The sequence below is a fragment of the Dermacentor variabilis genome, chromosome 9 (assembly GCF_050947875.1).
Source record: "Dermacentor variabilis isolate Ectoservices chromosome 9, ASM5094787v1, whole genome shotgun sequence".
NCBI classification, from domain to species: Eukaryota; Metazoa; Arthropoda; class Arachnida; order Ixodida; family Ixodidae; genus Dermacentor; species Dermacentor variabilis.
This window is the reverse complement of record NC_134576.1, coordinates 43,344,953-43,358,644: the sequence shown is the minus strand read 5'-3', so window position 1 is coordinate 43,358,644 and position 13,692 is coordinate 43,344,953. Positions and strand designations below refer to the sequence as shown.

The following is a 13,692-nucleotide window of genomic DNA, read 5'->3' as shown; positions in this document are numbered from 1 at the left end:
CTTTTCTTATGTCGATTTTTTAAGGCGCCTAGCCCTCGCAGATGCCAGCATAGTTCTCATATTTAACTGGGTTACCTTAACTGTTGAACATTATATTCTCAATAAGTCGCGAGCGCCGAAGGATTTAATTTTAAAAATCGTGGTAATTGTCTTTATTAATTAATCGCTTCAGGGCTCATGTTGTGATAGTGTAATTGAAGCCCGTGAACAGGCAGGACGTATTCACTTGGCGGCAATTTTGTAACTAACACCATCTCTGAGATCGAGGAAGTCAAAGTCACAAATTAGTTGGTGTCGTAATTACTTCCCAGAGCATTGCATACATTTGTAGTGAAGCTAGAAAAGCGCCATGACATCATGGTAATCTTGGCGCGCAATGTGACGTGCTTGAAACTGCTACTAGTTACAAAATTAGTTCTAGCTTAGTAGGCCTTGCATGTTAAGGGCTTATTTCCGCGATTGCAAGGTCTGCACTAACTTTACTAATTAAATAGATAGTTGGCACGATTATCTCAATTAGCAATTTGCACTAGTAACCTAGAAAGCAATGTCCTCCGATTAAAATTTACCCAGATAAAGAAGCGGAATGCTGATATCTCCAACAGAAATAAACATATAGTTTCACATAAGAAAAGACATCCTGCATAATTTGCTATTTAATACATGCATGAGTTCACGTCTTAAAGCGCGCTATAGAAGGCCACGCTTTGTGGAGAAATTGTCACTACACTTACTTATATCGTATTAACTGGTCTATTTTGATACAATCAAACTGAAATTGGAAAGCTTTGTTGTGAAATGCTGTTATTGTAGCTCAATGGTATGTTCAAACATAAAATAACCAGTGATGGTCTTGTGTGTCCATTTGAAATAGCCTATTGGCACGCGCGAGGAAAGCAGAGATGAGGCGTGGGGCTTGGAGTCTCGGTGCCAATTAATCTTTATTCTTTGTGCGCCGGCCCCCTCTCGGCGGCCGGCTGGCTACGGTCGACTGCGGTCGGCTCTGTTCTGCGCTGGCAGCACCGCGGCTTATCCGCGGCATATTTATGTTCACCACAGCACTACCCCCCTAGTGAGAACACGAACGGAACCAGCACGACAAAACACTCGTGTGATTAGAGGTTGAGGCGATTTGGCGCATTTAGACGTCTGCCACTGCGCGTGTGGTAGGTGCGAGTATCAGGCGTAGCTGCATTTTCCGCCCTGGTGGAAACCGCTGCCCTGGGACGAGGCACTTCTGTATGGGTTCCAGTTCACGGGTTGGAGGTGGGTGGCATGGACTGCGTTTCTATATACGCAGGTTTGTCCATGTGCGTAGGCAAGTCTCTCCAACGAGACAACTTCCCGCCGCCCCCGCCGCCGCCCCCATGACGGAGAACCTTGAATGGCCCATCGTACGGTGCTTGTAGTGGTCGTCGTACAGCGTCGTTCCGCAGAAAGACGTGACTACATGACTCAAGCTCGTTGCTCACGTGTGTCCTCCTCTCTTTGGGCTGTCGCGGAGGTGTAGCTCGAAGCTTGTTCATGATGTCACGTATGCGAGATGCATAGTCGCTGGCGAAAATGCGAGCTTGCTGTTGGCCAGATGCAAAGAAATCACCGGGAAGACGTAGCGTCGTGCCGTAGACAACTTCCGCAGCGCTGCAGCCGATATCTGCCTTGTACGCTGTGCGTATGCCCAAGAGCACGATAGGCAATGCTTCCACCCACGAGTCATGTTCACTTGCCATAAATGCTGCTTTCAGCTGCTGGTGAAACCTCTCGACCATTCCATTGCTCATCGGGTGGTAGGCCGTAGTCCTGATGCGCGAGGCGCCTATGAGTTTCGTCAGACTGGCGAAGAACGCAGACTCAAACTGGCTTCCTCTGTCCGTTGTAATGGAGGAAGGTGCACTAAAACGACAAAGCCAGTGGTTGACAAAAGCGTGAGCAACAGTTTCGGCTGTAATGTCGGGAATAGGGATAGCTTCTGCCCACCGCGTGAAACGGTCGACCAAAGTTAGCAAGTACGTTTGGCCCTGGCAAGGTGTCAATGGTCCGACTATGTCCATATGGATGTGGTCGAATCGAGCATCTGGCCCTGGGAAAGTCTCCAACGGTGTCACCGTGTGACGCTGAACCTTGGACCGTTGACACCTAAGACACTCGCGAGTCCACTGTCGGGAATCGCGGTTGATGCCAGGCCATACGAAACGTGCCGTGAGCAGCTTCTGGGTCGCCCGGATTCCTGGGTGTGAAAGCTGGTGTAACGAAACGTATACCTCCCGACGGAGGCAAGCAGGCACGAATGGTCGAGGGCTACTTGTAGATGTATCACAACAAATGTCTCCTGCTCCGGGCAAAGGAAACCACTGTAGGACGAGTGACGTCGATGTTTCCTGCAAACGGCGCAGTTCGTCATCGTCGCGTTGAGCTGCCGCCACTTTTGCGAGGCCTATTCCCGTGTGAGTGATGGCATTTACTGGGCTCCGCGACAGAGCATCGGCGACAGCGTTATCTACTCCTTTTATGTGGCGATTGTCCGTGGTGAATTCCGATATGCAGGACATCTGCTGCAGCTCGCGGGCTGTGTGCGTGCCGCCATCAGATTTGAGGGAGCGTAAGGCGAGGTGCGAGGCTTGTGATCAGTCATTACAAAGAATTCCGTTCCTTCTAAGTAATGACGAAAGTGCCGGATTGCTGTGTAGACGGCCAACAGCTCGCGTCCGAAAGTGCTGTAACGCTGCTCGGTGGGTGTCAATTTTTGAGAAAAGAAAGCGATCGGTTGCCATATACTCCTTTGTTGAGTTGTTGAAGGACAGCACCCACAGCTGCGTCCGAGGCGTCGACCATGACGCACTGTGGGACTCCCGGTTGCGGGTAGGCGAGAGGTGTGGCGTCGGCGAGGTGCCTCTTGATCTCTTGAAAAGCCGCTTCGGCGTTGTCCGTCCAGAGCAGCTCCCTAGCAGCACCTTCGTGTGTCGACAGCAGGAGGTGGAGAGGGTGCAGAACGGCCGCGCACCGAGGTACGAAACGTCGGTAGTAATTTACAAGGCCAAGGAACTCGCGGAGCTGGCGCTTAGTTGTGGGTCGTGGAAACTTCTTGACAGCTTTAACCTTGTCTGGATGAGGTTGAATGCCAGAGCTTGAAACAACATGGCCAAGAAAAGTCAGCTTCTCGGCGCCCAGCTCGCACTTGTCCGTGTTCACCAGGATGCCATGCTCCGCCAGGCGCTGAAACACGGATCGCAGATGCGCCTCATGCTCGTCCGGTGAAGTGCTTGCGATGAGTAGGTCGTCGAGGTATGCATGGCAGCAGTCGAGGCCATGCAAAATACCGTTGATAAAACGCTGGAATGTCTGTCCGGAGTTTCGCAGGCCGAACGGCATGCGTAGGAACTCGAACAGGCCGAAGGGCGTGGTTATCGCCGTCTTCGATACATCCTCTAGAGCCACGGGGATCTGATGGTACGCCCGCACGAGGTCGACCTTGGAGAAAATCGCCGCACCATGTAGGCTGGACGTGACATCATGAATGTGAGGTACCGGATAGCGGTCGGGCACGGTTGCTCGATTGAGGGCTCGATAGTCGCCGCAGGGTTGCCAGTCTCCTGGTGTAGACTTCGGCACCATGTGCAGTGGAGACGCCCACGGACTAGTGGACGGGCGGATTATGCCGAGCTCGAGAATGTGGTCGAATTCCTGTCGATCTGCTTGCAGCTTTTGCGGGGACAGGCGACGTGGTCGTGCGTAAACTGGTGGGCCTGTGGTGACAATGTGGTGGCATACATTGTGTTTGACGGCCGCGCTGGCCTGTGGTGGCCGCGTCAGTTCGGGGAAATCGCCAAGGATGCCAGTGAATCGTGTAGCGCCCGGCGGTGCTACGAGCGTGGGGCTGAGGGGTAGATGCCTGGATGGCTTCCCGCGCACTTCTGCTTGTGACAGGGGGTCCTGTAAACGCCGGTTGCGGACATCGACAAGAAGTCCGAAGTTGCGCAAAAAAGTCCGCTCCCAGGATGGGAAATTTTACGTCAGCCACGACGAAAATCCACCGAAACGTCCTCTTGAGGCCCAGGTCCAGGGAGAGGGAGCGTTGCCCGTACGTCGGTATCGTCGTATTGTTGACAGCTTGCAACGGTGCTGCGCACGGTCGTTTGCGGCGGGCTGGCGACGCCGGCACGACACTAACTTCCGCCCCTGTGTCGACTAGGAAACGAGCACCTCTTTCACGATCGGTCAGGAAGAAAACCGATGGGCGACTGTCCGACGGGGCGGGGGCACTGGTCACCCTCAGTGCTGGCCTGGGGCGTTTCCCGAATTTTCACAGGGCGACACACAGTTCCGTGCAGCGTTGCCGAATTTCCGGTACAACACAACACACCCTACGTTGTTGTGGTTGTGATGCGGTACGCTGTCGTGGTCGCTGGTTTCCGCTCGAGTGCAGCGCTGCGACGGTGTCTGCGACACGAGAAATTTCCTCTCGCATCTCTTGCAAGGAATTAGCGGATGGTGTGTCTGCGTGCACCGACGCGACTGTGGGCACGGCGACAGCCATGAGTTTGTCGGCGAGCTCGGCCATCTTGGCAAGGTCTGTATCGCCCGACGCCGTGAGGCCTATCCGTACACTTGTGGGAAGCCTTTGCAGGAACAGTTCCCGCACTAAACGACCGTCGCTTGCTGTCGCGTCGCCGGCCAGTTGTTGCATGTGGCGTAGCAACTGGCTGGGTCGGCGGTCGCCAAGTTCGGCCTCCCGTAGTAGCTGTTGGAGACGCTCCAGCTCTGTAGGTGTGACACGGCGAATCAGTGTCTCTTTTAGCATCTGGTAGGCGTTCTCTGCGGGTGGCGTTAGCAGTAGGTCCCGCACCTCGCAGGCCATCGCAGGCGGGAGGCTGCCCACCACGTGGTGGTATTTGGAGCTGTCAGCAGTGATGCGGCGTGCAGCGAACTGTGACTCAGCTTGCACGAACCAAAGTTGCGGGTCGCCAGTCCAAAACGGAGGTAGCTTCACATCAAGTACGGTACCGCGGGGCTGTCGGCATCGCTTGGGTGGTTCACGGCGATCACGTCCGGGTCACCAATTATTGGCATGCGCGAGGAAAGCAGAGACGAGGCGTAGGGCTTGGAGTCTCGGTGCCAACTAATCTTTATGCTTTGTGCGCCGGCCCTCTCTCGGCAGCCGGCTGGCTGCGGTCGACTGCGGTCGGCTCTGTTCCGCGCTGGCAGCACCGCGGCTTATCCGCGGCATATTTGTGTTCTCCACAAGCCTTCCTTGAATTGCGTAAGCCAATTCACTAGAACACTGTGCAGCCAACTCACTTGGCTGCTTCTGCAGTGGTGCCGCTCTCGCTTCTGAAAGAAGGCAGCTATTTAAGTCTCAGAAATGGGAAATTCTGATAAAGTAGATAATGTGGGCCCAGAATCCTCAATAACTGACACGGCAGTCAGGCGCTTCGTGCGGACAACAGAGTCTATATTCCACAGACGCGACAATTTACACACTCGACAAAGAACTGAACCACGGTAACCATATTTGTCTAGAATGTTAAGAATCCCTAACTCGACTAAGCACACGTCGACCCTCCTACTCGCCCCTGTGTCGTCGTCGTTGCTGTGGCGGTTGTCCTCGTGACCGGACCGTGACTCGACAGCAGTAGAAGCGTACAGCAGGCCGGCAGAACATCAGGCCGCTGAAGTACAGGTCACTGGCTAGCCAGCCTCTCTTGCCGCGAGCTGCCGGCACATCGGGTCACTTGGTCCGCAGTCGGGTTCTTCCTTGGTGCCAGGCCGTGAACACCGCTGGGGCACCAGGCCCTCAGATCAAATACGGCGCCAAGCTGCTACGACAGCAGGCCCCCTGTGGCCGGCTGAGCAGCAGTGGCAGAGCGGGCCATCGGCCTCAACAGGTCCGCATGGCCACAGGACACGAGGTCGAAGAAAGCCGTGACTCGAAAGACCGGTCAGCGAGCTGGCGTCCGCATCGTTCCACTCTCGATGCTCTCTAGCCGCACGCAGCTCTCGCTCTCGTGGCAACGCGTTTTATTCGCTGTCTCATGGCTGCACAATGCGCACCAAAACTGCCGTTTATTATTCGCCTCTTCGCGGCCACACAACCCAGATTTCATCACACACATGTATAAATATTGTCTTGGTGCTGAATATTGCACCACATGCTGTCTGGTCTCAAAAATCTTTAAACATTGTGCTTAGGAACCGGTTCTGCAAAAAGCATGATTTCTCATTACAAACACTAAATATGCATTGCACACGCCCACGCACAGTGGTTGTTATGTGGCCTCAAAATAAACGTAACCAAAATATCCCGCGAGTGGGGCGAAATTTGCCTACAAATTATCCTCCGCGAGTCTTCATGGCCACAACGTTCATACATCGTGGGCACGACATATAGCACGCCACTGGTGCTGTGTCCACAAATCGGCGCGCCATGCATGTGCCGATGCCACCTACACTCTCCTAATTCGCTTTCCCGAGAAGCTTTGTATGTATCCTGGTATTTTAGGTGCCAAAACCCCGATTTCATGATGAGGCGTGCCGTAGTAGGGGACTCCAGATTAATTTTGACCAACAGGGGATATATAAAGTGCCCCAATGCAAGAGAGACGGATTTTTTGCATTTGGCTCTCATCGAAATGCGGCCACCGCAGCCAGGATAACAAGTTTTGGCATGGGAGCTCTGGCATACTAAGTGCAGCTACAAAGACCAGTAGGCATCGAATCTATGCCGCGCTATTAACATATGAATTCAGCAGATCCAAAATCGCGGACGAGCTCTACAAATAAACAAACACAGCCTCAACAGTACACGGACGCTTCGAGATATCTTACAGGTGTTACTTATGCAACTCTGGGACCGTCTCTTTCAATGTCTGGAGCACTAAATACGCGTACAAATACTTATACAGCGGAAGCATACGCAATCCTCTCTGTAGTTAAACACATAAAGGTAATGAATGGTACAAACGCAATTTTGTTCACAGAGTCATTGAGCATCGTTAGTGCTCTAATGAATCTACTAAAACACAAGAATTCAGTTTTTAACGAACTGTAAAGCTTGCTTTGTTTAGTTTATGTGGGCAGCCAAGTGATCATAGTATGCTGCGTACCTGGCCATAGGAGCATGAAAGGAAATGCAGTTGCAGACGAAAGTGCCTCCTGTACCGTACACAGACCTTAAGCCATTTTCACATAGCCTGCGAAAATATTGGCAAAGGCAGCGAGACACATAGGTATGCAACAAACTAGACTGAATCAAACCAAAAATAGGCTACTGGATCTGTTAAAGAAGAACAAGACAGTGGGAAGTGCTGCGTTGTAGATTATGAATTGGGCACACCTGCAGTACTTACCCGTGTCTTCTAAGTGAAACTAACCCTGCGACATGTAGTTGGTGTGGGAATAGACTTACGGTATATGATCTCGTTCCCTGCCCAATACGAAGGGGAGAAGCAGACGAGTGGCGCGCCACCTGTCTGGGCAGCGCCGTGCATAGCGAGAAGGGGGTTCTCTGTGTTTGCCGCGAGATGGCTCTGCGTGTGCGCCAAGCGCAGAAGAAATGTAGCGAAAACGTACTTCGCTACACGTTTAACTGCGACTTCTGTAATTTACATGCACATAATTACCGATATACACCACAGTATAACTTTCTACGGCGCGTTTGTAAGGCAACACCGCATTCACTAGAGGCGCTTTTGTCTCGCTTTGAACCATCGAACTCATGGCTGAGCAACGAAGAAAAAAAAAGCTCATGGCTGAGTGGTAGCGTCTCCTGCCTTCCTGGATTTTTCGCTCACGGCCAACGCCGCCGACACCGATGACACCGACTTTTCTGCGACACGAGCTCCTTAACGCAATCGCGTTAAAAAGTACTCCCTTCCTTATACTGCCATAATATACCTCTTCATGCAGCGTATTTCTTAAGCAATGACCCTCTATTAATTTTAAAACTGTACTAAAATTCTTAGCCGAAACTAACACGATTGAAATAATTTGGCCTAGGCATTTTGTAGCACCTCTCCTTAGAGGCTGTAGCAGCAATGCAGTCACTTACAGAGCACTGGCCTCGCAGCCCTTGCACTGAAGGGCCCTGCTGAGGCACTAGTGCTGCTATGACTTACAAGATTCAGTACGTATCGTTGATAAAGGTACTTTTATAGCCACTGTTCATTGACATTATTTTAATAGATGACATCATCCGCCATTTAGTGCGAGCATATTTACGTCGATATAAAGCCATCTAGAAAGACATAGAAAGGAACAGAGACATCACTGTCTCTGTTTTTTTTTTCTACGTCCTCGTTCAGTCGCGCTTACACGCCGCGTAACGGTGGCCGCCAGGCCGCGCCGTAAGCAGCAGCCCCCTTACAGCCACCGGAGAAGAAGGTCCTCCTCTCCCCCCCCCTCCGTTTCCTCACCCTCGGGCCTCGAGCGCGATAGGAGAAAACGTGCCTTCCGGCTCTCCTACCTCTCTCGTACACGCGAGATTGAGCTGCGTTCGCAGGCTCACCCTCCGACGCTTAAACTAACATGTGCAACATACGGCGCGCTGTGATGATTTTATCGCCTTTGGACTTTATGCGGAACCTCACGGCGACAGCTATGGCAACGGCTACGGCAGAAATGCGCCTGCAGTGTCCATATAATTCCTAAAGCAATAATATATTTCAATATATTGACCGGGTGCTTCGTTTTTCTAGATATCTTAACATTTCCCCTAAGTCTTAACACTGGCAGTGAAGGAAAATTACCGGCGCAGCTATAGAATCATCGCAACTTTATTGCACACGCCTGCTCTGCGTGGGCTAGCCTCATAAATATAGGGTGCGCTATGCAATGAAGAAAGTATAGACGACCGGCGGCGCCCCGTAAATTAGGGCTGTCGGCGATTGTGCTGCAGTACAAAGAATGCTGTGCACAGAGCGCAGTCGTCCTAGATAACAGGATCGCTCAGCCAGAGAAGAAGCCGATCTCCACTGCGCAGCAGGCAAAGCAGGCATTATGAATTTTGAACAAGTTACGCCAAAAATGTCATTGGCCGCTTTACGCGCTTTAAATGAATTCAACAACAAGCATGGTATTCATATAATCTACAATGTGAGTATTCTGTTAGATTCTGAAGGATGATGAAGAATTGATACTTTCGTGGTGTAAATATAATCAACTGCACTGTTTTATGTTGGTGTTTATTCTCCATGATGAACTATTGTTAGTCCGTTCCTTTCCTCTTGACCACATGTTAACTGATCCTGACTGCAATGGATAGCTAAACTTAAATTGCGCTCTCAATGTCCAGACGCGGGTTGGTATTCATGTTTACAATATGCAGCGGCACTCCACGAGGACATAGAAACAAAATTACCTGCAAGTATTTGCACCATTACTGTCATCGTCGTTTTTATATTCTCATCCTATTATGTGTCAACTGCAGGACAGATGTCTAATTACGCAATATCGGTTGTCCAGCCATTAAAAGCATGCTCTATGTTATGCACGGTAATTACTGAACCTCATCGCACGATTTAATCACGTGCCATACTTGACAGCTCCTTGATACCATTCCTATTAATCTGACAGACCGCATACTATGAACTCTACATGTTAAATGAACAGCCGCACTCACCTTTGTACTCCAAGTCTCAGTTATTGCACGCCTTACACTTCCTTGCTTTCTAATTCACACTCATATTTACATGTTTGTGACTCTCCCACTGTTCCTTCAGTCTAGTTGTCACGTGCAACACAAGTATATTGCCAGTGATCGCGACAGCCCTTAAAACCATTCGCACAGAAGCAGACGCTGACAGTAAAAAAACTTACGGGTCAAGCACTTCGTACAGATGGTTACCCAGCGAAGCTGAAACATGCGGCCCCTGTGTTTATCACCGGGTGACTCCCGACGGTTCATTTAAGTACGGCTTGGTAGGCTGAATGAATTTGTTGTTTTATGGCGCAAGGGCCAATTATGGCCAAAGAGCGCCAGGTCCGTGTTGATGAGTTTGCAGTGGGTAGATGAGTTCCGTGAGTTATTGTGATGTAGCTGTAAAGGGGCCTAAAAGCGATCTCTGCAAAGTGCATAAAAGCTATATGTAATAAAAAATGGCAATGACTAGTGAGTACTACTAAGAACACAAGAGATACATTGTGATAGATTCGTCATATTTTAATATACATGTAGGCGAACGTTTGCAAGACGCACTAATGCCTTAGAGAGCCCTTGAAACGGAAGGGCCTGAAGGCATGTGCTGTACGAAAATAAATTATCGCAGCAGCATCCTCTGGAGAGAGGACGTGCTCCAAATTCGTAGGGCTAACAACATGTAAGACAACATCGTTTAAGAAGCTTATAGGACTGCTCTGGTGTCAAACAACGGTTCTGTACCAAGAAACATGGACATGAAAGGGCATGTGCTGCCGGTATGCTAGCGGAAAGTGTTTGTTTTTTCTCTCTGTTTCGGCTTCCCAACATTTCAGGAGGGCGTGGAGGACGGTGAGCCTTTCACCACATCTACCGCAGGATGGTGGCTCATTTCCAGGTAGCAGGAAACTGCGTGGAATATGTGTGTCCTATTCTGAGACGACAGAATAGGACTTCTGTTCGTCATGTTTTTGTTGCGGGGGGCCAATAACCCAGTTTTGGCTTAATCAAGTGAAGATTATTATTTGTTTCAGCTTCCCATAAGCACTGCCAGTGGCTTATGAGTTTCTTTCGGATGAAAGGCTTTAGGTCTAATAGGTGGTAGAATGTATATCTTGTGAAGCTATTGATGTGGCGATTTGGTCAGCCAGCATATTACCCTCAATGCTCTTGTGTCCAGGTACTCAGCATATTATGCCTTGCTGCTGAGACATGTACGATGTAGGCTGGTAGGCTGTCAGATACTCGCTACACAGTTGCTGCTTGCGCTCGGCTGAACGAGCATGTTCTTGTGCCAAGGCTGCGGCGTCGGCACGGCGTAGAATAGCTCCTTCCCGTTTCTGTACGCCGCTTTGCCGATCGAAAGCTGCCTTCTTCTCAGGATCACGTATGATGCGTGACCAACCCATTTTTTGAGCCGGAGAAAAGCTGCTACGTGCGCGCTCGGTTCGGTGTTGCCAGGTCTGACTAGGTGGCGTAGCCCAAAGCTATAGAAATTATATCCCAAACGTAGCCGAATACAAAACACAGGAAAATAAATTGTAGCCGAATATAGCCATTTGTATTTGTCCTCTTAAGTGCACATGCGTTTTCGCATTCGGCTAGGGCAATGTTTTTTTGCTCAACCCGTAGTAACAAAATGTATGTGTCGCCGTGATGATCGGCCCTTCACATCAACTGTAGCTACATGATGCTTGCCCACAGAACACCTTCTCGTTGGCCCTGCAAAATCTTAAGTTCCAGCGAATCGCTGCAGAGGGAGAAAAAAATCGACCCCGCCATGAAAACAACTACCTCCACTACTCAGGCCTGCCGTCGTGAGCGCACAATTACCCACTAGAGGCGCGTAGCAAGCACAAATTTAGTCACCAATAAACTTTCTGTCAAGCCTGTCACAGCGTTTTTATTATATGACAAATAGTACGTAATTATTATGTTTAGTCATATACAATAATATTAACTAACAAATCTGTTTTCTGGTTCATCATCATGCGCCTAGGGTAGGCTTGTGCTGTTTATTTTCCAACAATGGTGGAAGCTACTGTTTCTCTTTTCTGTGCTTGCATTGTATTCATTGATCGTACATCACGGCACTGTCAAATCTGGAGAGGAAGCGGTTGTCTGGCTCAAATTTTTCGCAGTACCCATACGTCCAAGGTTATTCCTAATGTTATTGTTGCCAGCCTATTTCTGTAATCGGTCCTAGTCACGGACACAAGGCAGCGTTCGACCAGGCTACAGCAGCGTTCGATAGAGGCAAGCGAAAACGATTGCAAAAATTTGGAGAACGCTTAAACTTTGCTTATAAGAGTGCAAGGCGATAGCTTTCAAAGCTAAATGACTGCTGTCTCGCTTCCCGGCAACCACAGCTTCCTTGCGCATCCGCGGAGACGCGTGAGACAGTGTTCTTGGAAGGAACCGAGCGGGCCGCGGCGCTCGGAAAAGGGGTATGGGTTTGAGTTTCAGAGTAACAGAATTACGTTTTTCTGGTATATCAAAATTAAACTCCGACGCTATCATGTCTGTAGGTTGTGTCTAGGTCGTACTTTAAGTTTTTGCTGATGTATTTTGCTTTTAGCTTATCGAATTACTTCAGTAATGCATCGTACAGCGGGCATGTGTGGCTGTGGTCACCACCTTACCCACCTTCCAATATTCTGGCCAAGTGTTAGCCTGTAAAGACTGTGAACATAATTCAGAAATTATAATGGAACAGTAAATCTTTGTATTTATTAGGAACTTTGGATTTATTTTATCATTACCTACAGAGCTAGGCAACTTTAAATTTTCTATCACACGGCACACCCCAGCTGAATCTACAGAGATGAAATCTATTGGAACAAAGCCAGGGTCGGCGATTGTTGGCAGAGAAAAGGCTATTAAGCCAGAAAAGCAAGAAACAAAATCATCGCTTAACACATTGCAGAAGTCACCATTAGGAACAGTATCACCATTGCTGTCGAGCAAGTGAATCGTGGTATACTTGCTGCCACGAAATACATTCCAAATGTGCCGAGGGTTGTCTTTAAGCAGAGTGGGCAAGGTACAGTTGTGGAACACGTCTTTTGCCTGCGCAGTGCCATTCTTGTACTCGCGCTCAGCACAGTTGTACGCGTGCCATTGTTCGGGCGTGATCGCCACTTTCGCTCGGCGGAATATTCGTTTCTTTTTGTTTAACAAGCGCTTCCGATAGACGTTAAACCAAGGAGCTTTGGAAGAAGAAACAATGCATTTCATAGGAATGTAGCTGTCGATCAAGTAGGCAAGTTCTTGTTTAAAGAGAGACCAATTTCCTTGAACAGTGCTACTGTAAAAGCTCGGCATAAAGTCAGTGATAAATTCTTCAAGTTCGTTTTTTATCGCAGAGAAATTCGCGTTTTATAATATTTAACAAATGTGGCCTGCCTCTTGTAAGGCGTACAGGCCTGCATACTGCGGTTAATAAAGCAATGATAGCTCCGGCCAGCAAAAATACTAGGGGTAAACATCCAGCAGACAAGCTATTCCCGCGAAAGCAGCAATCACCGATTATATAGCTGACTTCTTGTTCTTGACAATTTGGCTACATCGCTATACAAAAATAGCGCCATTAGCTGCTAACAAGTCTAATACTTCTGAGGGATTCAGGCTCGCGTTTATCCCACGGGCTGAACCGCTCAAGCAAGCGAGGCGCGATGAAATAAACGGGCTCAGCAGATTCGATGCAGACTCGGAAAAGATGACTAGGTCTCGAACGCACTCCAAAACTGAGGAACAGCAAATAATATCACTGCGAACAAATTGGCGTATTTCTGTGGTTGTCTAGAAAAGGGAAGCGGCATTTCGAAGCTGCACTGAATAACTTGCGGGTTCTTCATCTGTATCGTATGTATTGAAAGGCATGATAGGTAAACCTAACCTGGCTGCCCAGCTCAGCACAGAAGTGGCAACGCTTATGCAGGCTGGAACACGTTGTATGAATTGAAATGAATAAAACTATATTATTATTACTATTACGATTATTATTATTATTATTATTATTATTATTATTATTATTATTATTATTATTATTATTATTATTATTA

At 49.1% G+C, this 13,692-nt stretch overlaps 1 protein-coding gene across 1 annotated transcript; it reads right to left on the bottom strand.

The window, feature by feature from the left end:
• Nucleotides 1-1,253: 1,253 nt before the first annotated feature.
• LOC142558317 (uncharacterized) lies at nucleotides 1,254-4,855 on the bottom strand. The gene is made up of 3 exons (XM_075670466.1): nucleotides 4,505-4,855; nucleotides 2,840-3,930; nucleotides 1,254-1,893 (listed from the first exon to the last, which is right to left on the bottom strand). The coding sequence occupies exons 1-3, from the start codon at nucleotides 4,853-4,855 to the stop codon at nucleotides 1,254-1,256; spliced, it is 2,082 nt and encodes a 693-aa protein (XP_075526581.1).
• Nucleotides 4,856-13,692: the final 8,837 nt, after the last annotated feature.

What these genes read in the sequence shown, in the direction of transcription:
- LOC142558317 (XM_075670466.1), bottom strand. Translation starts at nt 4,855, where the DNA reads ATGGCCTGCGAGGTGCGGGACCTACTGCTAACGCCACCCGCAGAGAAC. An exon ending in CCGTGCCCACAGTCGCGTCG is followed by an intron (nt 3,931 to 4,504) that starts GTGCACGCAGAC and finishes CGGCGTTTACAG; the next exon opens with GACCCCCTGTCACAAGCAGA. An exon ending in CCGCAACCGGGAGTCCCACA is followed by an intron (nt 1,894 to 2,839) that starts GTGCGTCATGGT and finishes TTGTCGTTTTAG; the next exon opens with TGCACCTTCCTCCATTACAA.